Raw genomic sequence first — 26,514 nt, forward strand, 5'->3', positions numbered from 1 at the left:
CTTCCATATATTATATTAACAGGTATGCCAGATTACTGAAAAAATAATCTAAACATTGTAGTTGACCATATGATTTCTGATTTCTCTTTTTGAAACAAAGGAAACAAGTATTATTCAGTAATCTGGCAAGCCTGAATATACAACCCTCTTTCTAAAAGAAGTTTTGGGATTCTTGAGGTCAGGAAATGTGATTAATTATATTTGACTTTGTAAAAAATCTCACCCCTCAAAACGTCTGAAAACGAAGGAATTGCATCAGCTTTATACTCTAAATTTCAAACAAAGAGTGGTAGTTTGACTTTGTAAAAGCTGGTATTTGCACGTGACTTGTGATGATCTTGTGACCCGTTCAGTGTCTTCACTGTTAAATCATAGACTGCAAGCTTGCAGCCCGGTCAATGCAGTTAAATGCGCAAAGCAATGGACAGCAAGTTCTTTAAAGGCTTTTCCTTCGCTATTGATCGAGGTGGGACATTCACGGATGTGTTCGCCAAGACACCCACTGGCAAATCCATAGTAATGAAATTACTCTCTGAAGATCCTGCAAATTACCCCGATGCACCTCGCGAGGGAATTCGCCGTATTTTGGAGCAGGTTATAATTTTTTCTCTTAATATTGTGCGTTAACTCGTTTTCTATTATAAACATTCCACGATTCCATGATTAGTTTGCCAGTAATTCTAATTCAGCTCCGTTTCAGAGGTCGAACATTTCATGTGCCGGGATCGAATGCAAATGACTTGAAAAAATTGGGGTTTTTTGAAATCCGGTTCTGCTCATAACAATGAGTAGTCTACTTGTTTCAAAATTGCTCAAATTTTGCATGTTTTGTATATCTCTGGACATAAACTCTAGCTCTCTCTCTCATATTATTATCATTTAGAAGTCTGGCGTGTCAAATATTTTGAAAGTTCTTGATATTTTAATAAGAAATATACGGATTCAAAATGTAAACAAAGTGTTTGTTTACATTTATAGGATTGTATTCCACCTTTAAACAAAGCCTTTAGCTCATTAACACTAGGTTCACCTTGTTGATTTGATATCAATATGATATAATCAATTGATTAGATCATTATCTGTATCAAACAAGTTTATAGATTATGTCATCAATTGAAGATGATAATGAATCATTTCTCAATAGGGTGTAACAAATGATTTACTGATCACTATTCATTGGCTGATGGTCTATCAATCAATACATAATGACAGATATATCAATAATTGTTTGCAAACTACCTTTACATCATTGTAAATTAATCAGTAGTTGTTATATTAATTATCTGTTTTATCTGCTTTAGGAAACTGGAATCAGAATGCCTGCCAGCGAACCCATCAATCCATCATACATCAAATGGATACGAATGGGTACAACAGTTGCAACCAATGCATTGTTAGAAAGAAAAGGAGAACCAATGGCATTGGTGATCAATAAAGGATTTAAGGATCTTCTTTATATTGGTAACCAATCAAGACCAAAGATATTTGATCTGGTGTGAAACAATCTGTTATCTGACTGTGACATTCATTCTCATTCTTTTCATCTTCATCTGTGAATTTTAATGTTTATAATTTGGTTGACTGAAGTTTTTTTTGGGCTTTTGTAAAACAGAAAATCGAGAAACCAGAAGTCTTATATGAAGAAGTTGTTGAAGTCAATGAGAGACTGGTTTTAGCACAGGATGATTGTGGGATTTCATATCCTCATCATGGGATTGTGTCTGGTAAATCTGATGTGAAAGTAAGTAGGTTGCTAGGAATGATGAACATGATTATGTTCATCCTTTATTTTAACTATCAGTTATGAGAGCTTTAAGGATAAATGTATTTTGCATTCTGTTAAGCTTGAAGTTTGGGAAAATGTTGATCGCAAGAAATTAAAGGAAGATTTGAAGGTAGTCATATTGAATGAGTCATAACTTGTATTACAACATTATGGCTGCTTGTCTTCTTCATCAAAGGTATATTCTTTTAATCCACAGAGAATATATGACAAGGGGATTCGTAGCTTGGCAGTTGTTCTAATGCATTCCTACATGTAGGTATATGTTCATCAGTGACAATGTATGTTAGCTGAAGGTGTTTTTATTAGAGCTAATTGGGTATTTATATTGGGTTCTAGTTACTATAACCATGAAAAGGAAGTTGGTGAGTTGGCAAAGGAAGTCGGGTTCACACAGGTCTCCTTGTCATCGGAGGTTATGCCAATGATAAAGATGGTTCCTCGGGGATACACAGGTGAAGGAAAGAATCATGGTGATAGTTGTCGTTGACGAGACTTACAGGCCAAATAAATGTTGATCTTAGGAAAACACCTCGTACTATTATTTTTGTAATGGTTTCTTCATAGCTTGCGCCGATGCCTACCTAACACCGTGCATCAAAAGATACGTTAGTGGCTTTACTGCTGGCTTTCAAGATGAACTAAAGGTATAGACAGTATTTGGCTGTTGTAAAGTATTTCAACGTGTTGATTATTAAAAAGCTAGTTCTTGAATCAGTCTCACCTCCAAATCTAATGTACGGCACCATAGTGACAATGCTCAGCTCTTTGCAATATATAAAGAAGAGGGAAAGGTAATACACTGATAGGGGTAACATAGGCAGCTATGCCGCGCGCTCGAAAGATTTTCTGGCCTAGATAGAAGGCCTTAGAAGCCATCAAAAGTACCCTGGCTATTAGAATGACACAGTAATGATGAATTATTTGTAATGCTTCATAGGATGTGCGGGTGCTTTTCATGCAATCAGATGGTGGACTTACACCCGTTCAGAAGTAAGTTCAGTTTTATAAAAGAAACGGACCGTATTAAGATGTTTCGTAAATTCTCGTTAAGAAAATCTGTTTCTCTAAAGATAATTTTCTCTTTATTTCGTGTAAAAGGTTCACAGGATCTCGTGCAATTCTTTCTGGTCCCGCAGGAGGAGTGGTGAGCGGTATCTTTTGTTTTTTATCGTGATTAAGCAATGCAGATGAGCAGATCATGATGATGAAACTCCCCACTCTCTTTACTCAAGGTCGGCTATGCCGTAACGACGTACAGTGAAGAAACAGGTCAACCTGTTATAGGATTTGATATGGGAGGTGGGTAATCCATTGAGGTGCGTACCTTGTTACGGTACCTTTAAAGAATTCATCTATATGACGTTTCAGGCACGTCGACTGATGTTTCTCGTTACGCTGGTCACCTAGAACATGTTTTTGAGACAACGACAGCTGGAATTACGATCCAGGCCCCTCAGGTGAGAGATCTAAATATTATGACGCATATAACTGGAGTACGATTCAATGACTGAATCTCTTCTTCACAGCTTGATGTGAACACGGTCGCCGCTGGCGGAGGTTCGAGATTGTTTTTCCGTTCGGGAATATTCGTCGTTGGTCCGGAGTCCGTCGGAGCGCATCCGGGTCCTGTTTGTTACCGGAAAGGTCTGTGTGGAATGGGATCAAAACTAAACCAACCCGAAGCATCTTCATGCAAAACATCAGACTTGCTTTCATTAGGAATTAGGAATCAGACCTAGTTAAGACCTTTTTTGTCAAAACTATTCCACTATATGTGTATTTTTTCTAGGAGGAAATCTGGCTGTGACTGACGCTAATCTGGTGCTGGCTCGATTACTTCCTCAGTGAGTCTTGAATCGAGTAGAAACTTGGGTAGCCGAAAGTATTTGTGACCAGATCAAAATTGCGGTCTATGCCGCATGCATGCACGCGTCACAGACCGCGATATGAAACTGGATGCAAATATACTTCTTGGTTACCTAAGTTAGAGAAAGCATCTAGTTAGAGAAAGCTTTGCGATGGGGTGACGTAAAACGTATCTACTGATCTACATTATTCCAAGAATTAGAATGACAATGCATTTATGTGTTGTGTTTTGTGTTATGTGTTAAGATATTTTCCTCGTATCTTTGGACCAAATGAAGATCAACCATTAGACAAAGACTCATCTTACAACAGTTTTAAAATACTTACTGAAGAAGTAAGTGATCCTTATTCTATCACGTATTCTCTTTGCCGGTTAAAGAGACGATCGTATTTTGAATCCAAATATGTGCTCTTCATTTCACAGATAAACCAATTTCTCGCCGCAGACGGGAAGGAGCCAATGTCTGTGGAAGACGTGGCAATGGGATTTGTAAAAGTTGCAAACGAGAACATGTGTCGACCAATCAGAGCTCTGACTCAGGCTAGAGGATATGATACGTCACGTCACGTGTTAGCGTGCTTTGGAGGTGCAGGGGGTCAACACGCATGCGCTGTTGCGAGGTCGCTTGGGATGTCAATAGTGTATATTCACAAGTATGTTTAATATCTATGGACCAGTTGACAGATTGATTTATTGATTAAATGTTTAGCAGTTTACCTAATGAATCGAGTAACAAACAGTTAATTTAACGGATGGAATGGATGATTAACTAATTGAATTATCCCGATTATCATCGATTGATCAAAAGATTATTATCAATGGATTGATTAATCTTATGTTTTATTTTAGATATGCGGGTATTTTATCGGCATATGGGATTGCATTAGCTGACGTCGTTCATGAGGCGCAAGAAACATGCTCCAAGGTTTACTGTCAAGGTGAGATACGTGAATTTATCCGCATTCTCTAGAGCGGGATCGCAGGAAATTTAGCGAGATGTTTTAGAATTTAGCGAGATGTTTTAAGATCATATTTTACTCTTTTCTTTAAACATTGCAGAATCCTTCGAGTATTTGGACAATAAAATTGAGGAACTGGAGAAAATTTGTGAGAAAGAACTCAAAGATCAAGGTTTTGACGAGTAAGGTTTTAAGTTTGTCGATCAGAACAAGATCGTTACTGGAACAATAGTTAACCTATCATGATGTTCCATTGGAACGCATACTGACTCTTGATTTTTGCTTCACCTCAAAGGAGTGACGTCTCAACCGAAGCGTTTCTGAACATGCGTTACGACGGGACGGATTGCGCTCTCATGTGTGCTGCCTCAGAACGCGATGTAAGTACAAATTTAGCAATTCGCTGTTCACAATGCTGTGTCGACTGCTCAAGTAAAAATTTTTTTCTCAGGTTGCAAAAGGCTGTGTTCATGGCGATTTTAAGGAAGCATTTCTTAAAAGGTAGAAACTGAATTTTTTGCTAATAATCCATTGCATCAAATGTCAAACCTTGCCTCCCCCCCCACCTCTCAGATTTCGCCTAAAAGCATACTTGTATCTCCCCAGGTACTCCACAGAATTTGGTTTCACTATTCCAGACCGAGCAATCATTGTCGATGACATTCGTGTGCGAGGAACAGCTCGTTCGTCCATTGATCAGACTTTTGAATCGGTTTACACAACAGACAAACCAGATTTTGAGAACGTAAGTTGGGAAAAAAGAATCCGTGTGATTTTGTATCTTTTTGTCCCAACTCATCACGTTTGCACGGTAACGAAATACCAGCAAAAACGATCCGTTTTAACTTGGTATAACCTGGTCCATTCATTTTGCAGGTCATAAAGTGTTACTTCGAAAGCGGATATCTTGATACGAAAGTATATTTATCTGAGAAGCTGAGTTACGGTCATGAGATTGAGGGACCTGCGATTATTATTGATAAAGCCTGGTAGGTTTTCGAATCCGGAATCCAAACAGAAAATGAAAGTACATTTATTAAAAATACGATGATTCTAACAGTTAACTATACGAACGACACGAGTTTGTGAGTTTTTAGAAAAGATATGTACTGAATATAATCTTTTTTCAAATCGTATATAGCACTGTTTTGGTGGAACCGTATTGTACTGCTTCCATAACGCAAAATGGTGACGTAAAAATTCAGGTAAGTTAAAAGATGTTCAATGTGTCTTTTAACTATAGAAATTTTAACAATTATCACAATGTATGCATCATAACGCCTATCAAAATTATTTCATGATTTCCCAATACAAATCAGATCGGTAGAGACCTTTCTCAGCGGAATATCACAACAGAGCTGGACGCTATTCAGCTGTCAATATTTTCGCATCGGTTCATGAGCATTGCTGAACAAATGGGAAGGTTAGATAATCCGTTGTTAGCGAGAATTTAACACCGTCATGACTATACATAAGTTGTCTATCATTTGGGATCTAACAATATTTGGTGCATTCTTTCCAAAGGGTTTTGCAAAGGACCTCGATATCCACCAACATCAAGGAACGATTGGACTTCTCGTGCGCCATGTTTGGCCCTGATGGTGGACTGGTAGCTAATGCACCTCATATTCCAGTACACCTTGGGGCCATGCAAGAGACTGTGCAATGTCAGGTATGGACGGAACTATTATTATTCAGGAACATATTCATACCGCTGCTGTCTTTGTAAGAGTCATGAATGTCCATATCTTTCAGATGAACCTGTTGGGAGACAAAATCTTTGAAGGTGATGTAATTCTTTGTAACCATCCGTCTTTTGGAGGAAGTCATTTACCCGACTTGACTGTAATTACGCCGGTAAGACTGGGAACGAGAGATGAAAATCACACCACTGCGTGATAAATCTAACTGGATAATGATGAAACCTTTTCCAACTTTTAACCTATTCCAATTGAGGTTTTTTATCCTGGACAACCAAAACCAGTCTTCTTCGTGGCAAATAGAGGTCACCATGCTGACATTGGAGGAATAACACCAGGTTGGTATCGACTGTGATCAACACCCTACTATTCTCAATTCAAACGGTGCTGTTGTGACAATACCAGCTCTGATTGATTTTCAATGATAATTCTTCAGGTTCTATGCCGCCTCATTCCAAACTGCTCACTGAAGAAGGTGCTACATTCGCGTCATTTAAGTTGGTTCAAAATGGTGTCTTTGATGAAGAAGGTGAGATATCACTCATCTTTTTGTCCACATGGGAAGAAAACGTACAAGATTCGCGCGTTCCTAAATCTGTGTGGCTGAAATCTTCCACTAAGACTCTCAACTCATACATTTTATACCTTTATTCAATTTTCACATCACATCCCTCTTCATCCTCTAGGTGTCACGGAGAAACTCATGGAACCCCAAAAGTACCCGGGCTGCAGCGGTACACGAAATCTTCGCGACAATTTATCTGACCTCAAAGCTCAGGTGGCTGCAAACAAGAAGGGCATTGATCTCATAACCGAACTTATCGATGAATACAGCCTGATCGTAGTGCAAGCTTACATGAATCACATTCAAACGAACGCCGAAATCGCCGTGCGAGATATGCTTAAGGAGATTCGGTCCAAGACTAAAGAGCGTACAGGACAAACAGTATTGTCAGCGGTTGACTATATGGACGATGGGACGCCGATTGCTCTGAGTGTTTCTATCCAAGACGATGGTAGTGCGGTTTTTGATTTTACAGGAACCGGACCCGAAGTCTATGGGAACTGCAACGCGCCAAAAGCCATTATTTTGTCTGCAATTATTTATTGTTTACGTTGCATGGTTGGCCATGACGTGCCTCTGAATCAGGTAAGATAAATGCGTGTTGGAAATTAAGTGAATTCCTAACTAACTTTGTTTATACAGAATAGCAAAATTCTAGTTGTAAAGTTTAAACTAGAAGTCCAGTGTATGTCCTACAGAATAAAACTTTATTATCAACCTTACTTTCCTTTCAGGGTTGTTTAAAACCAGTGGAGTTGAGAATACCATCCGGTACCATCCTCTCGCCATCCGAGACTGCAGCTGTCGTTGGTGGAAATGTTTTAACCACTCAACGGATTGTCGACGTCATTTTCAGAGCATTCGAAACATGTGCTGCTTCACAGGTGAAGATTGCATCGATTCGAACCAGATTTCATCATCTTCGAAACGTACCACATCACCACTCTCTCTTGCTGTCCAACCTTGCTAAGACAATTTTTCTTCCAGGGTTGTATGAACAACACCACCTTTGGGGACGAATCTTGTGGATATTATGAAACAGTTGCTGGCGGGGCTGGCGCCGTGAGTATTGATAATGAAAATAAACTAGATTGTGATATAGCTCTAAATCCTTGTCCAGCTTTGCACCAGCCAGGCGCTGTATTAGGAAATATAATTGTTGTGCAATCATCATGTAAAGCGGTTGTGAGCAGAAAGCTTGGTTCAAATCTGTTCATGTTTTATACAGGGTCCAAACTGGGATGGAAAGAGTGGTGTTCACAGTCACATGACGAACACAAGAATCACAGACCCGGAGATACTTGAGAAAAGGTAGCGATTAACTCAAAGTGTATTCAGTAAAGATCTTCACAATTTTCTCATCATTTTATATCGTCATTACCTGACTTCATAATAGCGAATGTCTCGAACCTTTTAGGTACCCTGTGGTGTTGCGAAGTTTCCAACTGAATCCAGGCTCCGGCGGGCAAGGTTTATATAAAGGTGGCGATGGTGTGATTCGTGAGTTGATTTTCAGAAGACCGCTGACATTATCAATTCTCAGCGAAAGAAGGGCATTTTGCCCGTACGGATTAAAAGGTAATATGTGCTGGGTTCTGTGTCTTCCACGTTACGCTAAGTCGCTAACTGTATCTTAAACCTTTTTCGTCTGAATTAGGTGGCTCTTCAGCGTCACGTGGTCGAAATCTTTTGTTCTACAAAGATGGTCGGAAAATAAACTTGGGAGGAAAAGCATCGGTTAAAGTGGAAGCTGGGGTATGTATTTGTACATTGTTGTACTCTTAAGATCATGTGGTTTAAAAGAAAACGTCTTTATTAAATTAGGACTGCTTTCATTTGGAGACTCCAGGCGGAGGAGGGTATGGAAACGAGTCGGAAAACGACGACATCACGGACAATGACGAACCATTGCGAAGAAAACGCGTTTCCGAAGCGAAAAAGACGTTTACAGAGAAGGGAAGTGTACATGCCTATCGGATGAAGCAGGAATCTGCTTAATGAAGATAGGTGACATTATTATGACCCTTAACAATTGAAACTTTGACTGAAATGCATTTGAAATGCATCTGAAATGTATCTATAAGATACTGAGAGAGATTCAAAGTTAATCAGATTCACATTTAGAACTTAGTTATATTACCGTAATGAGATAGATAGATAGATTCCCATTTGCAAGAAATCGTATCGAAACATTTCACCGCTTTTCTTTGCTCCTAAATTATGTCACAATTTTGGCAATCGCATAGTCAATAGAAATGGTCATGGATGACGATAATTTATGATTTCATCACTGTGTCTGATACTGTCTGATCTCAATGCTCGTTGTCTGAACATCTATAAATATGTTTCCTCTCTTATACGCCAACGATAGCATACCAAACCATGCAGCATATTGTCCTGTGTACAAGGATATGCAGGTATTTTTAGACATCGCTAAACGGATTCTTAAAAAATGCATTTTCCTCAGCGCAACGCATCCTTAGAAGGGAACTATTCCTAATTTAGGGCTTTTGAAAACTTGTTTATCAAAAAAATATAATTAATTTTGAGCATAACCGGGCATATTTTTGCTTTCTAATGTCGGGTACGAACGTTTAAACCGGTGAAAAGAAATCATCTTCAGGAGATTCCTAAAACGGCATTGTTGAGCGTCAGTGTCGTAACATGCACATCAAACGTAAGAGCTGAAGAATTTCCTCTTTCGAAAAAAAATCGCTTTTATTAATATTATGGTGAAGGTTTACTTAATAACTGAATTGGCGTTTATTCATTCATATACACTGCACCAGATGTTTGAGATATATGTTGACCTAACTTAATTTATACCTTTTGATTTAAATTAAACAAAATGGACATACATTTGCTGATGTTCGTGCGAGAATATATTTCATTGAATTTTACAACAATGAAGAATATTGACCGCGTTCATATCAGGCTAAACATTATCACCTTCCATTTGTACACTTAATAATTTTTCATTAATTGGCATAGTCGATTATTCAAACATTTCCTCCAATTAATTTAAGAGCCCCATTAATGGTAGAAAATGTCTGCAATTTTGATAAATTAATATAAACACCAATAGCTCGATTTGCAATTTTTGTCGCAAAATGTTTTTTCAGGAAAAAACTTTTTTATAACAGCTAACCAGCGAATGTTATGAATTTGAAAAACTTGGCAGGAATTTTAGTCCGAATAGCTGAAATTTTCAAGCATATCTAAGAATATCCACTTTTGTTATTTTATGGAAACTAAAGTTGCAGTATTGGTCATTTGTATTTTTGATTATGGTATTCGCCTTTGCATGGAAAATTCCCACGTAGCACCGCTCATAAGTATAAAAGCATCTTGTTTCAACACCACAACTCAAGCGAAAGTGTATATAAAGCGACTTATTGCTGAGAAAAAGAAATTGAAGATCAAGGCATTTCTATAAGAAGTAAGACAAACGGATTGTCGAGGAAGCCTGGATCAATTTGAAGGTATGGGTAAATAGATAAAAACCTAAAATGTTTTACCTAAGATATAAAATTTTGTTTTTTACGAATACATGAAATAGCAATTTTGAAGGAGCAAAGCGCATCTATATAACAGATAAAGCATTTTGTTTTACTAAATTTAGGACAAGACGAATTAAGTTATTCAAATATTTAACTTCAGGTAATTGCTTTGGATATTTATGCTGAGTTTTTCAATAAATACGCTGGATTAATGCGTTAGGGAGCCCTTTAATCACATCAAGTTATTTTAACAAAAAGGCAAAAAAAAAATTGATAGTTTGGATTAGCTATGTCTAAAGATCCTGCGTCATTCGTAAATATATTTATATTAAAATAATCCCGGGTAATATATCATTTTGACAGTAAAAAAGTGGCTCCTTTTCATGAATATAACGAGAAGAATTGAAGACCGTATTTATATTTACTGTCTCTGTTTGTACAAGTGCTTTAGCTGCATATACATTAAGTAAGACGCTCCTAGAAAAAGCTTAGCTGTGTAAATTAATAATTCCTACAAAATTTACTTTTTATATTATCTATTTCTCCCAAACCACGCGCTTTGGGAGTAGAAATTTTATTACAATATCGATCTTAGTGTGATCAGGTGTTCTAATTGTTTTCAATTAATTTTAATTGTTACAGTCCTCACATATAAAAAAAGCTCGCAAATCGGTATAGGAATAATTCGCACTTGAATATTAGATTGCTGTGGTCTTCCTAACCAGAGAAAGAACGGTGAAATATATAAGGAAGGTATTTTGTGAGGAATATGGCTCTCGCCTTTCGTCCAATGTTCGTGTTATGTTTGGTGATTCTTTCAATCGTTGTAGGTACGAGTTTTTCGTTCTAGAATATATTCTTGGAATTATTAGTTTGAAAATAGGTTATCGAACTTGAATCTTATATAGTGTAATCTTTGTACCCACTTTAAAGGCACTATAGTACTGCTCTGAGATATATTTATTATTATGTGGGATGTAACAATCAGATTACTCGCTTTGTATTAAATGATTAGGATAGTTGATAAGAGATAGAGAAATCAGAGGCAAGTACTGTAAGAAAGAGACGTTTCAAAGGCTCGACTATTTGCGCGACAAAAGAGACGATTTCATGCTAGGCTTAAGCAATCAACGATTTGATTCGACTGAATCTTTACTAATTATCATCATATAGTGAATGGTTCCTCAGTGCCATGCCCGTGCAAAGTGAAGTACACTAAGGTTGGCTGCTATAAAGACCCAGGTTCCTATACTAGGATCTCTTCTGAACGTCATTTTCCTGATCTGCTGCTGAACTGGCGTGACCGAATAGACTGGTACGACGGTTGGCATGATTTCTTGAAAGCTCTGACCTGCAGGTTAGTCACTGGAGTGCACCACAACTAGCATTAGTTTAGTTTTTCCGCAGTAATGGTATTGTATGAATAGGATAAGAACTCTAAAGAGGCTCTTTCCTCTTAGTACGAGGACCCGAATTTACCGTGTCTTTGAGAAACTCATTTGGAAGAACACTAGTGCGGGAAGGATTGAATCATTCGATCTAAAAGTTTGTTAGATTCCCTATGTTGTAGTGATAAGTATACTCACAAGAGAAGCATCAAACTGAACCTTGATCGAGAGACGATGTAGAGCTTGTTGACCTTATTGCAGATATAAGATGCATTGAAGCCAAATTTTTCGTTAAAGATGTGCTGAATTGGCAAAGGAAAGAGGCTATCGTTACTATGGATTGCAATTTTTTGGCGAGTGTTGGTCAGGGGAGCATTCGGAGGAAATATTTGAAACAAAAAAGGCTAAAAGCTGTTGGGGTTATCGTCCCAATTATACACAATGCGTTGATGACAGTCCTAATGAATGTGTAGGAAAAGAACATCATAATTACATCTACGAGGTGATGCCTGAAGGCAAGTAAATAAACGAGTCCTAATGGACTTGGATGATGTTTTTATAAGACGAAGGCTGCATGCAAAGAGTCTTTCTTTCAAGCTAAATGAAGTACTTGTATGTTTGCTTCTGTCTATTTCCGCTGGTGTATCGCACATTCAGGATAATCTGATGTTTTTTGTTCTTCTCTCTAGTACCCGAGGGTTGCATTGGCGGAGGAGCTGCTTCGACGACTGAAAAGCCAGGTAAGACAACTTAGTGTATCAAGTCTTTTGGGTATTCAAGTTGCATTCAGTTATCGTATAGATATCAGTGGCCAAAGGTAGCGTGAGTGCCTGGGAACAGTGAACTATAATTATTTGGGGCTTGCTTTTCATAGCCACTGATCTCCATATAATAGCTGAATGCTGCTTAGGTTTTCTCTTGAGTCTTGAAGCCAAAGGTACGAGGTAGCGTGGTTTTTTCGGTGTATTGCGAGACTGTAGTATGTGCATGTATCTGGTTCACGTGAGCACCTCGTGCATGGTGCTGTAGTCTGAAGTATGTTTCACTGCCCCTCTAGTTGTAGATCCATGTTACCCGAATCCTTGTCAAAACGGTGGAGAATGTTATACACTGGAGGATTCGAATGATTACGTGTGTGAATGTCCGGATGAGTATAGGGGACCACATTGCGAGATTCCGAGGGGAAAAAAGTGAAGAAGACACTTTCAATGCTACTGCATTGTCAGGTGATAGGAAGGAGAGAAGTTTAAAGGATTTTAGGATTAATTTATCGGCATAGGAGTGAGATAGATTTAGAAATATTGTGAACATGTGAGTCTTCAACTGGAAGTATAATTATAAATATTCCACTGTATATTATTTCATTTAAGTTAAGCAAAATTTACTCTTTAACGTGGTTGTTCTTTTCTCAGTGATACGGTCTAAAACTGTATTGGATTTGTTCTGTCGCATATATAGAAACTGGAGTAGCATATAGCAATACGTTATTGATTTATTTATCATCAATTAAATAATTGTGTGTTTAAAACCTCAGATGTTCGGATCGTTGTTTTCTTGCTCTTCCAAGCCTTTTCCTGTTTTTCGTGTTGTTATTTCAAGGTCCCTCATACGCAGGTTCTCGAACATTCTCTTACACCCGCGTAGAACTATAAAGGTACCGTCAATTTATGGCTTCAATGATTTCAACCAAACCACCAGCAAATTGCGTATGAGTTTTGTACATTGAAAGACTACATAATGGCTTCAAAAGGCAATTGATTGAGGTCGTTAATTGCAAAATATTAAAGTGAAGATGATTTTTTTTATGCCAAATACACACATGAGACAAATCCGAAAACTCAACGTTATAGAAAGCAATAACGATTGAAAAATATACGAAGAACGTGTCAATCAAAATGGCACTTCAGGAAAACGCTTTAAATGAAGAACAACAGAACTCCAGATAATTAGACCCTACTTCACAAATCAATATTGACACACATTTCTCTGCTCGCTGCCTTGCAAAAAGTAAGAAAACCCGTCAGTTTACCCTTCATAACCTGCTACGAAATTCCGTTAAATTTACAGTTTCGGAGAGATCTTGTCGAGTGGATTTCTATAATAAAACAAACGAATGCTATAGTGCATGGACAGCGCCAAAATAAAACTTGTTTGAGGAAATCTGGTTGCTTTTCATGGTTTTATTTTTTTCAATATTTTGGCTTGTACATGCAGACTTTTAAACTAAAAATACTTCAGCTTGACATTCCTCAGTTTTTGCTATTGGCTGTACGCAATGATTCAGCTGAATGTACAAAGGTAAAGTGAAGAAACATGTTTGAACTGAAATATCTCAAACATGTGATCTGGTGATCTTCATGCCTAAATATTTCAGGTTTGAGAAACTCATGAATGAAACTCGTCTACAGCCATTGCTGGGAAATTTAACATTGCCTGTCGCAATACATTTTGGAATCCGATCCAAAGAGATCAGTGTTAACGGTTTCATACATACAAGGGCGGAATAATGAACTGTTTTGCAACCAAACGACGTACGTATAAATTATTGATGGACGCTTGTCAAACGATTTCATCGCGGGAAATGAAGCATGCAAATGTTGACACGAAATCACAGGTGACTCGTACGGCTTTTGATACATATAAAGTTGAAATATTGTATCCACTTTTGAGGTCAAGTTCAACTGGAGAATATCCACACAGATTCATTTGTCGGTTCAGGAGCGCTAACGACCGTAATCTGACCGTGGTTTGGTATGTCTGTATAGCGTTGAAATCGAATCGGATATTGTAAGGTTAGTCGAACTGAATCATCTAACGACAATAACGTTATTAGAAGTTATCAATCACCCCAGCGCGCACCCGTTATGTCCTAAGTTCAACATAGGAAAGGACTACAGTAGATTGTGAAGTCGTTAAATCACTGACTTTTTCGTTCATTGTGTCACATTTAGTCTCATTCTTAAAGAATTGAGTTGCTACCATGAAAATGAATCAACACGTAGCCACAAACGAATGTTGAAGATGTAGAGGAGAGGTTTAATTAACTTTAATAACTGAACGAGAAGCATATGTCGTTAAATCGTATTTTATCAAATAAAAAGGGCATGAAAATCCTACATCATTGCTCGGTTGATCCAAAAATATTCCGTCTATATTCTATAAGTTTAGTTTCCGTGTGGTAGCGCAGTTTATTTATTAACGGATATCTTTGTCACAGGAATTATGAGCGCACTAATATTACATATAGATACCCCAAGTTTGCTTGAAATTTCGTTTAATAGATTTTCTCCTCAAATTTTTCAGAATGCAGGATTTTGGTCGATTGATAAAGTCGGTTTAATATTTTATACGGTTTCCAATGTATTCGTTCGGAAGAAAAAGTTCGTATATGCTGAAAAATTTGCTTGAAAAAAGTATTTGATGAAGGCAGTTATAACACTGAGCCGGCCGGCTTTTCCACCATGATTTTGTTCACGTAATCTTTATTTTGAAATGTTTGAGTCTACTTTAGGACAATTCAACTTTTATCACAGATTCACAAGAACTTTGGGGTTCACACAAGAAGTGGAAATCAGGCCTCACTGAGAACAGTTTATGATTTTTGTTTTTCAGCCGAAAACGACTGACCCACAGAAGATATGAGCGATGATTCAGATGGATTATGGACTGGAGAGATTGAGAAGAGCTTTCAAGAGGCGCTTGCAATTTATCCGCCGTGTGGACGGCAAAAAATTATGCTCTCAGCGAAGGACAAAATGTACGGACGAAACGAGCTCATATCTCGTTACATATATATGAAAACGGGAAAAGTAAGGTCGAGAAAACAGGTCGCAAGCCACATTCAGGTGTTAGCCCGCAAGAAGTTGCGTACGACCTCCGGTAATAGGCATTCTGGTGGATTACTTGGCAGGTTTACCTCCGAGGCTGTTAGTCCTGTTACATCAAGTTTCCTCCTCTCTCACACCGCTGCACGGAACCACGAGGACAGAAGTCAACGCTCAGTGCAAAAGACAATGGCTGACATAATATTTCAGCCTAAACAGTCCGGTCTTTGTGCCAGCGCTTACGGTCAGAATGCTGTCAGCAGTAACGAGCATTCTCTAGCAAACACAAATGAAATTTTCGGTCCTCCTGAACTTATTCCGGACAGTTCTAGCGTGAAAGCTCCAAATACCTTACTCAAGTCCTCCCCAGGGCCTTACTTTCAAAGCACGCGAGTGGTTGGAGGTGGCAATGAGGCCGCGTTGAGTTCGGCCAAAATGAAGTATCAGGATACATTTACTTGGGATGTGCCGGGCATGCTGGAGGCGGGCGGGGACCAGGAGTACGTGTTAAACTTAGCCGAAGGCTGGCAGGCTGAGGAAAAGGACCACAGATCATTCGCCACCTCAAAATCCCAGTGGCCAGGTGAAATAACTACCCAAGGAGCCCAGATAAGATCAGGGAAAACGTATTCTGCTATTGAATTGATTGATCCACGAAGCGATGCCCATACACTAGAGGATTATTTGCCGGTAGATAGTGATCAAACATGTCCATCCCTAGAGTTCCCAGACATCCCGTAAGTCCCTTCCTAGGCCAACTCAAAAACCTTGATATTTACAGTGACTTACCTTGAAACAAACATCGTCTCTCGCTTAACTATTAACCTACGGTAGTTTCAGTACTGAAATAACACTTGAAAACTGTAAATAATAGAGTTAATTTAGTTGTCCTTTTAGAGAGATTTGGTTATAGTAGGTAAGATTGGGTTATGATAGATTAAGATTTGGGTTATGTTAGGTTCTGATTGGGTGATAGAAAGTTACGATTGGGTTATGGTAGATTGGGATTGGGTTATAGTAGATTGGGATTGGGTTATGGTAGGTTTAACGTGGCTAAAACTTTCTGTTTAACTTTTTTTTTGAAAAAATGATATGTGGTAAAATATACTCAATATATGTGTTATGATGGAAGGAGGCCGTAAACAAGGTTGGGCCCAGCATACTCACTCACCTGTCCTGGGCTATACGGACTGGCTCTCGCAGGCTTTAGAAACCTTGCTAAAAACTAGCAATTATATTATATATTGACTCCCTTGACGAGGGCGTCATGAGGGGCTGTATCTTGACAGTCCCTTAATTAATCAGTGAACTAGTTTTTTAAACCGATGACTCGATAATTACGCGTTCAGAGCATTGGCTCAGGAGAGCTCGCTGGGTTCAGGAGGTTTCTGTTCACCCTGTATGCCTCAAAACCCGATAGTACCCATGGCTTCTCGGTAAGTTTCGCAACATTTAAGGCTCTGGAACATTTTCACTATGTTTTAGCAAAATGACGTTCTTCCGTTCTCACAAATGGTCAAAATATTAAAACTGCAGGCTCATTTCTCCTCCAAAATCGAAATAAAGAATAAAGAAGATTTATATTTGTTTACTATTTCAATCCTTTGCCATCCGTCTATATTTTTAAACATTGCTGTTTTAAAAGAGCGAAATAAACGGGCCTGTCTTTATTTTTTTCTAAATCTGCAATTCTTTTCCAAATCTGTAAATTATGGCCGACGAAGATTCGAACTCCAGGAGTCGTGAAAACAGCATCTCAGAGTCTCCAGGCCTAGATGGGGAATTTAGTTGGCCTAAGTCATTAGAACGGTTAGATTCGTCAAGCAACGACGGTGTGTTAGGTTTAGAAACAAGTTTAGATCCAAGTCTCGATGTTTTGGATGTCTCCGGAGATCATGGAAACGACGTTGATGACCCGGTAAGTTCATCCGAAATTATTTTCATTCATACGTTTCGTTGCAAGAAGATAATGATCGATCAATTGACGATTGTTCACTTGATGATCCTTAAATTGTGATTAAGTGAATAATTTTCAACCAGGAACTTGAAGCAATCAAAGCTAGAGTGAAGGAAATGGAGGAAGAAGCTGAAAAACTGAAAGATATGCAGAAAGAAATTGAAGGATCTTTGAATCTAAGCGCCAGCCCAACTACAGCAGGTGATGAAATGAACATCTCACAAATGAACGCTTGTGAATGTTATATTTTTTTGTGCTTTTTTCCCTCTTTATGCTCATTTTGGAAATGTCCATTATTCTTAAGCACTTCCAACTCTCGAAGAAAAACAAGAGGTTGATGCAAGATCAGTTTATGTTGGAAATGTAAGAAACTTTGAAAATGATATTATATTAAGATGCACATCTTGACATTCCCCAGACAATTTCCTTTCCTTCACCGATGAATTTATGCACCCAGAATGTTCCTATTAGTATTTCTTCCATATTTCCTCTCATTCTTCTGTGTTTTGTAGGTAGATTATTCTGCAACTGCTGAAGAACTTGAACAACATTTCCACGGATGTGGATCAGTAAACAGAGTAACGATACTATGTGATAAATACACTGGACATCCAAAGGGGTGAGCTAGCTTTGGGATAAAATCATTGTCCTGACAAATTCCAGATAGCTTTCCTAACATCAAAATCTTCTCTTTTCTGATATATTTTAGTTTTGCCTACGTTGAATTTGCCGACAAAGAAAGCGTGAACAATTCCACTGCTTTAACAGACTCGCTTTTTAAAGGTCGACAGATCAAGGTTTGAAGCAAAGTTGTTTGCTGTGTATATATGTCTGACAGTCATTGCTGATATGGATTTCAATTCAATTCAGGTTGTACCAAAAAGGACCAACCAACCAGGCATCAGCTCAACAGACCGTGGATTCTCCAGAGGCCGGGGACGTGGTAGATCTCGTGGTTTTCATAGTCCTGGGTACTATCCAGGTTACAGACCAAGGATTCGAGGACGTGGAATGTATAGGTACGAAAGAGAAACATTCTTGTATTTAAGGAACATGATCATCAATATGTGATAGCTTTCATGGTTTTTCTGTGATACCCATATGATAAACAGACAAAATAAGTAACTGTCTAAATGTGTTTTATTCTAAGGCCTCGACGAAGAGGATGGTATCCTTACTGAATGGACAACAAAGTTATTTATTTGGATGGTTTGAGTTGATAAATTTTTGTTTCAATTTGCCCCTAATTTTCTATATCTTTCTGTATTAAAAAAACGCCTTGTCTCCTTCATTCCCCCAGTTTTAATAATTTAACATGATTAAACTTTAACTGTCCTAATTTTAACAGTTTTTTGTTTTTTAGCCACTGTTGCCCTTCTGTGGATTTTTGAGGTGATTATTACTTGGATATTTTGTATAAAGAACTCCCTTTCCTGTATCTTTCCTCTCTAGACACTTCCAGGAATATTGCTCTTCTGTGGTATTTTAGTTATGTTTCTAATAAATTTCTAAAGGTTGTAACAAAGGAAAGTGATGAAAAAAGGAAAAAATAGATGAAAAAAAAAGAAAAAAAACAAAAGAAAAAAAGAAAATAAAAAAGAGAAAATATTAAGAGATAAAGTTAGAAAAACAGAAAAAATGTTTGGATAAAAAAGGCCATGAGAGACTTACCATTGTGTATAGTGTAAGTTGATTATCTTTGAAATCCATATCTTAAACAGAAGCAGGAGATCCAGGAAAAAATCAAGTCAAGAAATACATATTTTGAAGTCAAATTCAAGAACAAGTTGTAATCAAACTTTGAGTTTAAGATCTGTCATTGTATAGCATGGATTTGACTTCAGTTTCTTTATACTTGGGAGATGGTTAAAGAACTGTGGAAAAGGAAGATCAGTTGTTTTGATGAGAAAGACAGAAATATCAAACCTGGTCATATTTCATCACATTGGTGAATTTGTTTTCCCACAATATGCATGGGTCTGGTTCACAATTGTCCTAAGAATCAGGGATTTGTTGTATTCATTTTCATCAGAAAAACTGGTAGCAAAGATCATAGAGATATGGGAATTGATGATTCTTAGGACAGGTGGGAACTATATACCTAGCAGTTTGTGTATATTTTGATGCTAAAAATAAATATTTCCCTGTCTCCTGATAATATTGTGTGTGTTCTATGTATGACCAACTTTCCATTACATGATTAGCACATATTTTGTGTTGTGCCATACAAATGTAGGTTACTATGCTGCGATAGGGACAACGTAGATTTAATTCATCATCAAGTTGTTTGCCATCGATGCATGGCAAATTATTTACAATTATTTTGATCCTGGTTTGCAATTTTAATGCAAAACTGTGTAGACTCTGGTGGTCTCAATCTCTGGTTTAGTCTGCATTGGAAGTGACATTTCTACTGTCTACAAATGAGACATCACTTTCAACAAAGCATGTCTTCCTGGAATCTCTAGTCTTGCTTCATCATGTTTTCCACAATCTTTTCAAATCGTCTGAAAGATCATAAACAGAAATATAATAATGATAGAGGAAAATATCTGATAAGTAACATACCAAACTAACCTGGATGTAATATTTTCCCCAGGGTTATAAAATGGGTTGCAGAACATATCGGTGTATGCGACATGGAGACGTTGAAACATCTAAGGGGAAGAGAAAATTAGATCAAAGACAAAACTCACTTTACAACTGTGTTAAACCTGTTTAGATACACACCATTCTAATTTCATTGTCTCTTAATAGGTTGTTGGCTGACTCAACTACAACAACAAATTTGATCTTGGTGTTTGTAACATAGCCATATCTTTCTGTGTTAAGAAAGAAAATGTAGTGAACTGTGATTCATTACTGTTCAGATCTTTGTCATGAAATTAAGGCATAAACTACAGGATATAAAGTTTAGGATACACTTTATAATCTTCTGTTGGATACAGCAAACCCAGGTAAAGCTCCCGTGGGTCATTTGAGCTTTTAGTTAACGATGAAACTAGATAATAAAATATGACGTTTTCAAAAAGGATTGATGAAAATGGATAGTAAAATATGACGTTTTTAAAACGGGATTCTTGAAGCCAGCAAGCAATCTGGGGTGGAAAGCTCACTCTTGGGAGAGGGTGTGCTGCCGCAGAGATGATTTTCCCAGCCTGATCATTATAATCCTAAGCTTAAACCTTCGTCGTGACGTCATCATGACGTCATCAAGCAGCACGATTCTCCGAAATTGAGCTCTGCTATAAGAAATACCCATGGTTATATTCATTTTTCAGACCATATCCATGAAAATCTTTACGAGATTACACTTTCGTCAAGCCTACCTTTCTCTTCGACGACGTCCAGGGAGGTGTGCACCGTATAGTGAAATTTCAACTCTTCTTCTGGAGACATCGTACGCAGGAATAGCGGGTGATTCTAGCAAGAAAAATCCTCGAGATTAGCCCAAATAATTCCCGCAAATAAAACGTGAATGAAAGAAATACTCGAGAAGTCATTCAGCATTTAGATTGCCTTACTTCCTTCGCTATTACCGCGACACAAACAGCCATTTTGTTTTTTTTGTTTCAGGCTTTCGGCCAGTGCCTCCACTTTTAAATTTGAAATTTTCATCAAGCAATTAATTAGTCCTCGAGATTGGTTTTATTTTGCCAAAAGTAAAGCAATCATGTTGAGGATTTTCGTGGTTTGTTTTCTTGTTTGTTGCAGCAGTTTACAAGCTGAGGAGATGGACAAACTACCAAATATCATAGTGATGCTTATGGACGATGTATGTATGTACTGTGTGCCAGGCTGTAGATGGTGCTATCTAGAGATAATTGTTTATGTATGGTACCATTTTAATTGCATCATGCTAACTGTTCTGGCTGACCCAAAGTCTCCGATCATTCTTTCTAGATGGGTTGGGGGGATCTTGGTATATTTGGCAATCCCAGTGGGGGCTCACCAAATATTGATAAGATGGGTCGTGAAGGGATGGTACTAACTGATGCGTACTCTGCAAATCCACTGTGTTCACCATGTAAGTGCATATAACAGCTGCATGTTCTAGGGTTTCATGCCGAAAAGATATAAGCTTCTTCCCTAGGCACTGACGGAGTACATGGGTATATACGCCCTCTCCATGCCAATTGTTCCAATAATGTGATTCTAACCCCTGGAATTTGAAAGTATAGTTAACCAACCCTCATATGGTTTCAGCTAGAGCTGCATTACTCACTGGTCGGCTGCCTGTCAGGAATGGTTTTTACACAACAAATGCACATGCACGCAATGGTATGTTTACTATATTAGATCTTTGACTGTTTAATTGACATACCATCAACTTTTATTTTTTTATGGGAAAAAAAATTTCTTGATATAATTGTTCAAAACAATACAATTACTTTAGACTAGCAAGAAGTAATTATACTTTAGCAAGAAGTAAATCATGTATTTAACATTTTCTTTTCTAGGTTATACTCCACAAAATATTGTTGGTGGAATCCCAGATGATGAGATTTTATTGCCTGAACTTTTACGAAAAGCTGGCTATAAGAATAAGATTGTGGGAAAGTGGTGATTGATGTATTTGTGCTTATGGCATAACTGGGAGGCACAAATGTAACTGGACTGAAAACGTTGTATGGCATCTTTAACTGGGACTCTTCTTTCTCTGTTTAGGCATTTAGGTCAGCAACCACAGTACCATCCTCTCAAACACGGATTTCATGAGTGGTTTGGTGCACCAAATTGTCATTTTGGACCGTATAATGATGTTTCATTGCCTAATATTCCTGTGTATCGAGATCAGTACATGATAGGAAGGTATTATGAAGAGTTTCCTATCAATCGCAAAACTGGGGAATCCAACCTAACCCAGTTATATATAGAGGTAGGCGGACAGCGTGGCTTAATAACATCATGTTTTCACAGAAACTGATGGCCAGCAAACTCCAAATATTGCCATCTTATTTTAAATAACCGTTTCAGGAAGCCTTGAATTTCATTTCAAAGGAAGAGGGTCCATTCTTTTTGTACTGGGCACCAGACGCAACCCACACTCCACTTTATGCGTCTGAGGAATTTCTACAGAAGAGCAACCGTGGATTGTAGGTGTCATAGAGATACAATTAAAGACTTAATTAATCGAAACCATCAAGTATTAATTGTAAAGTTGTTCATTGGTGAATTGTTTTCTTAGGGTTAACTTTACTGTGTTCAGGTATGGTGATGCAGTATTGGAACTAGACAGTGGTGTTGGCAGGATCCTCCAAAAATTGGTCGATCTTAAAATTGACAATAACACCTTTGTGATCTTTTCCTCAGATAATGGAGCAGCTTTGTATGCCAAGGTCAATGGTATGTCCTGAAATAAAGGAAAACTTTTGTTATGGACACTGTTTACTCAAAGTAAATTTTCATTCCAACATTGGAAAATATAAAGTTTATAAAAATTTGGTAAAAAATGTTCGTATATATGTTATAGGTGGGATAAATGGTCCGTTTCTGTGTGGTAAGGAAACAACATTTGAAGGTGGGATGAGAGAACCAACAATTGCTTGGTGGCCTAGTAAAATTAAGCCTGGTCAGGTTTGTGTACTTACAGTTTCATATTCTAGTATCCATCATATCTCTAGTTAATTCCCCTACAGGCCAGTCATATATACTGATACCTAATGCATGTCATTGAATTAATCCAAAGTTCTGACTTGAGATACTTTTCATATTTTTAGATGAGTCAGCAGTCCATATCTCTGATGGATATATTCACAACTGCGTTGAACTTGGCAAATGTAGAACCACCAACTGATCGCATTATAGATGGAATCAATTTGATCCCAGTTTTAACACAAAACAAGCATATTGATAGACCAATATTTTACTACCGTGGGGACGAAATGATGGCTGTAAGATATGGCTCATATAAAGCTCATTACTGGACATGGACAAATAGTCTTTCTGAGTATCAAGAAGTTAGTATATACATGAAATTTCCTCTCTAGTAGACTTAACAAACTGGTTTTAATTTGTACGAATTAATGTCTTTTCAAGGGTGTGAATTTTTGTCCTGGTGAATGCGTGGCAAATATAACAACTCATGAACAAATGAACTACACATCTTCACCAAAGCTATTCCATTTAGGAAGAGATCCTGGGGAAAAATATCCCATACGGTATGTTCCACTTTGTTAACTCACATGAATGTTGGCGATGTTGAGACCTTTGCTCTGGGTAAATGCATGGTACAGTATATTGCATGGTATCACCTCAGCCATGCAAATATATTTCTTCCTTTATCTGGTTTAGAAATGATGCAGAGGAATACAAGACAGCCATGACTATGATTGATAATATAGTTGAAGAACATAAGTCAAAAATGAAACGTGGAACACCACAACTGAACTGGTGTGATCCAGCTGTGATGGTAAGTGGTGGGAGGCTTCTGGGTGGAGGTCCTTTAGCCACAGTTTCAGATGTTTTCATGCTCAATATTTTATTTAGAACTGGGCACCTCCGGGCTGTGAAAAGATCAAGAAATGCTTGAAAATTCCTCCATCTCACCAAAAGAGATGCGTGTGGGTCCACTGAAGTTAGTCTCCTGGTTGCAGTATTATAGTATTTGTTGAATGATAATATATCATTCATAGGAAAAGTACGAGAAAATAAGTGATGTACCGCCACTGACCTATATTAGATCTAATTATATCACTGATCTAATATAGGTCAGTGTGTACCACCACTCATGTACCACAAGCGAATTAATAAGAAATTTTTTTTAACCCATGATGGCTTAATCAAGGGGTAAATGAATGCAATTACTAAAGTAAATAATGATGACGTCGCTGGATGACGTTTAGCTACCATTTGACGTCACGCGATGACGTCATCATCAGCTGGTACCCAGCTCGCTGTGTACACGCGGCCACAGTTTGTAAATTACCAAGATGGCGTCCACTTTGAGGCGTTCCACAATGGATGTGATGATAAAAAACTACGTTGATAAGGCTCAGGGCAAGTCACCGTCGACATGCGAGGAGAATTTGAGCAACCTTGAATACAGCCATTCCATAATGAAAACGCTGAACAAGTACCGCCAGGCAGAAACGTTTTGCGATGTATGTTTGTTGGTCGAGGAAGGCGAGATGCTTGCGCACAGAAATGTACTTGCTGCCAGCAGTCCGTACTTTGAACGACTTCTCAATTCGACCATGAAGGAAAGAGAACAGTACAAAATACGTTTAAACGGTATGAATGTGAAAGTACTGAAAGATGTTCTCGACTACATTTATATCGGTGATATAGTTTTATCTGCTGAAAAGAGTTTTGATCTGATCATTGCTGCCGACTACCTGATGCTTGGGAGACTGAAGAATTTAGCAGAGAATCATTTTCTAAACGAGCACTTGAATTTTGATAACTGCTTGTCCACTTGGATTTTTGCTGATCGGTACCAGTGTCAGAGGCTGCAAGCCAAAGCAAAGGAACTGGTTTTGGCAAGCTTCTTTAGTATAACAAACAGTAAAGGTTTTCTGAGTTTGGATGTGAGTTATATCATTGAACTATTAGGAAGCGAGGGACTTGCAGCCAGTGATTGTGAAGCTATTGATGCAGCTTTGAAATGGATCGATCACAACTCCTTGTTAAGGGCGAAACATTTGGACCAGTTAATTAACTACATAGATTTAACCTGTCTGCCTGATGGTTATATCTCGACAGTTATTTCTAGTCGTGAGTATGCAAAAAGTAGCAATATCCTAAAAAGAGCAGTCCAAAGCATTAATGTCATGGCTATAAATAGTGATGATCTGGCAAGCCAAGGGGAGCCAGTTGGTTATCATGGTAACAAGGCTATATTGGTTGTCGGTGGTTGGGAACGTGGAAAAGGTGGCACAGCTGGTGTTTTTTGCTTCTTTCCTTCGCTTAATAAGTGGTGTTTGTTAAAGAACATGAACATAGCTCGTTATCGCCATGGTATTGCCGTGCATGGTCATGTCGTTTATGCTGTTGGTGGAAGCCTTGCAGCTGATGACTCGTGTATTGAATGTCTCAACTTGAACCAGCCTGGGCTGCCTTGGAAACGATTGTTACCAATGTGCAGTGGTCATATTGGGGTAGCGGTTGCATTCCTGAAGGATTACCTGTACATCTCAGGTGGGTTCTGTGGCAAGACCCTCAACACAGTGCAACGTTACAGCCCAGCCATCAACAACTGGGAGACATTATCTCCAATGATGCAAGCTAGAGAGGGTCACTGTCTGATTGCATGTGGCAACTTTGTTTATGCCATTGGTGGGTGTTGTGGACAAGACAATTCTGAAGTCTTGAAGGGTGTTGAGCGATATGATCCCTTGTGTGATTCCTGGTTTCCTGTAATGCCTATGAAGACTCAGCGGTACGGAGCATGCGGTGTTGAGCTTAACCAAAAGATTTACGTGTTTGGCGGTCAGCTCAATGTTTACACTGAGGGCCCAACTATTCAGACAAATTTCCGAACCTGTGAAGTGTATTGCCCGAAGATTAACCAGTGGAACACAATTGCCGAGTTGAACATCGCAAGGCTAAGGTCGTGTGCTGCAGCCGTGGGCCATCGTATCTATGTGTTTGGAGGTTATCTTCATGGTAGTTATTTGGACAGCGTTGAATGCTATGATTCCAGGAAAGGTACTTGGACTATCACCAGCACTGTGTGTATGCCGTCAAGGTTGGAAGGTGCGGCATGCTGTGCTGTGCAGTTGAAAGGGGAGATCTTTGCAACGCTTTTACCAATGATCGCAGACAAAGGAAATTAGGGGCCTTGTTGATGAACTGTATTGCAGGATAAAAACTATGTAAATATGTTTATAGATTGGTTTGACTTGTTATGATGGAAGGCTTTTTCAATTTTGTCAACTCTCTTACAACAAATCTTACAACTATTATTTACTTGTGTATATATTACTTGTGTATATATTAAAATTAAGGCAATTTGTAAATAGTATGA

At 38.2% G+C, this 26,514-nt stretch overlaps 6 protein-coding genes across 12 annotated transcripts; 5 read left to right on the forward strand and 1 right to left on the reverse strand.

Annotated features, from left to right (window-relative positions):
* Positions 1-360: 360 nt before the first annotated feature.
* Positions 361-12,274, forward strand: LOC114517075 (5-oxoprolinase-like). Its single transcript, XM_028536719.1, has 37 exons — positions 361-594; positions 1,302-1,493; positions 1,613-1,741; positions 1,845-1,895; positions 1,983-2,038; positions 2,123-2,238; positions 2,351-2,430; positions 2,724-2,776; positions 2,885-2,930; positions 3,019-3,085; positions 3,155-3,243; positions 3,313-3,430; positions 3,576-3,630; positions 3,899-3,986; positions 4,077-4,306; positions 4,503-4,591; positions 4,713-4,794; positions 4,908-4,992; positions 5,064-5,113; positions 5,219-5,357; positions 5,489-5,601; positions 5,754-5,817; positions 5,932-6,035; positions 6,137-6,284; positions 6,368-6,469; positions 6,569-6,650; positions 6,749-6,841; positions 6,999-7,462; positions 7,612-7,761; positions 7,865-7,939; positions 8,106-8,188; positions 8,295-8,455; positions 8,535-8,632; positions 8,702-10,537; positions 11,080-11,207; positions 11,551-11,734; positions 12,063-12,274. Exons 1-34 carry the CDS (start codon positions 409-411, stop codon positions 8,873-8,875), a joined length of 3,912 nt encoding a protein of 1,303 aa, XP_028392520.1. The 5' UTR covers positions 361-408; the 3' UTR covers positions 8,876-10,537; positions 11,080-11,207; positions 11,551-11,734; positions 12,063-12,274.
* Positions 12,275-14,542: 2,268 nt separating this feature from the next.
* On the forward strand, positions 14,543-16,545 carry LOC114516979 (transcriptional enhancer factor TEF-3-like). The gene is made up of 2 exons (XM_028536608.1): positions 14,543-14,557; positions 15,378-16,545. The coding sequence occupies exon 2, from the start codon at positions 15,404-15,406 to the stop codon at positions 16,328-16,330; it is 927 nt and encodes a 308-aa protein (XP_028392409.1). The 5' UTR covers positions 14,543-14,557; positions 15,378-15,403; the 3' UTR covers positions 16,331-16,545.
* A 599-nt stretch (positions 16,546-17,144) lies between these two features.
* Positions 17,145-19,704, forward strand: LOC114516980 (polyadenylate-binding protein 2-like). Of its 6 annotated transcripts, none has more exons than XR_003686341.1 (9): positions 17,145-17,507; positions 17,630-17,747; positions 17,851-17,909; positions 18,059-18,165; positions 18,256-18,343; positions 18,417-18,565; positions 18,697-18,755; positions 18,895-18,938; positions 19,061-19,704. XR_003686341.1 is itself a non-coding variant. In XM_028536610.1 (8 exons), exons 1-7 carry the CDS (start codon positions 17,301-17,303, stop codon positions 18,725-18,727), a joined length of 759 nt encoding a protein of 252 aa, XP_028392411.1. In that variant the 5' UTR covers positions 17,145-17,300; the 3' UTR covers positions 18,728-18,755; positions 18,895-19,704. The 6 variants fall into 6 exon arrangements, 2 of the variants coding, with proteins under 2 accessions (XP_028392411.1, XP_028392410.1); XR_003686342.1 differs by having other exon boundaries at positions 18,910-18,938; positions 19,268-19,704; XR_003686339.1 differs by having other exon boundaries at positions 18,910-18,938; positions 19,061-19,101.
* Positions 19,705-19,856: 152 nt separating this feature from the next.
* LOC114516982 (trafficking protein particle complex subunit 2-like protein) lies at positions 19,857-21,108 on the reverse strand. Its single transcript, XM_028536611.1, has 6 exons — positions 21,071-21,108; positions 20,876-20,969; positions 20,469-20,547; positions 20,277-20,364; positions 20,124-20,203; positions 19,857-20,053 (listed from the first exon to the last, which is right to left on the reverse strand). The coding sequence occupies exons 1-6, from the start codon at positions 21,101-21,103 to the stop codon at positions 20,011-20,013; spliced, it is 417 nt and encodes a 138-aa protein (XP_028392412.1). The 5' UTR covers positions 21,104-21,108; the 3' UTR covers positions 19,857-20,010.
* Positions 21,109-21,179: 71 nt separating this feature from the next.
* LOC114516978 (N-acetylgalactosamine-6-sulfatase-like) lies at positions 21,180-24,143 on the forward strand. Of its 2 annotated transcripts, XM_028536606.1 has the most exons (12): positions 21,180-21,321; positions 21,450-21,573; positions 21,753-21,827; positions 22,007-22,109; positions 22,215-22,425; positions 22,524-22,642; positions 22,756-22,892; positions 23,020-23,123; positions 23,267-23,506; positions 23,586-23,707; positions 23,841-23,958; positions 24,036-24,143. In XM_028536606.1, the coding sequence occupies exons 1-12, from the start codon at positions 21,220-21,222 to the stop codon at positions 24,120-24,122; spliced, it is 1,542 nt and encodes a 513-aa protein (XP_028392407.1). In that variant the 5' UTR covers positions 21,180-21,219; the 3' UTR covers positions 24,123-24,143. The 2 variants fall into 2 exon arrangements, with proteins under 2 accessions (XP_028392407.1, XP_028392408.1); XM_028536607.1 differs by lacking the exon at positions 21,180-21,321 and having other exon boundaries at positions 21,554-21,573; positions 21,757-21,827.
* A 318-nt stretch (positions 24,144-24,461) lies between these two features.
* On the forward strand, positions 24,462-26,489 carry LOC114516977 (kelch-like protein 12). Its single transcript, XM_028536605.1, has one exon. It carries the CDS (start codon positions 24,479-24,481, stop codon positions 26,321-26,323), a length of 1,845 nt encoding a protein of 614 aa, XP_028392406.1. The 5' UTR covers positions 24,462-24,478; the 3' UTR covers positions 26,324-26,489.
* Positions 26,490-26,514: the final 25 nt, after the last annotated feature.

Source organism: Dendronephthya gigantea, unplaced genomic scaffold, assembly GCF_004324835.1.
Source record: "Dendronephthya gigantea isolate DGI-Jeju-01 unplaced genomic scaffold, DenGig_1.0 000007F, whole genome shotgun sequence".
Lineage (NCBI taxonomy): Eukaryota > Metazoa > Cnidaria > Anthozoa > Malacalcyonacea > Nephtheidae > Dendronephthya > Dendronephthya gigantea.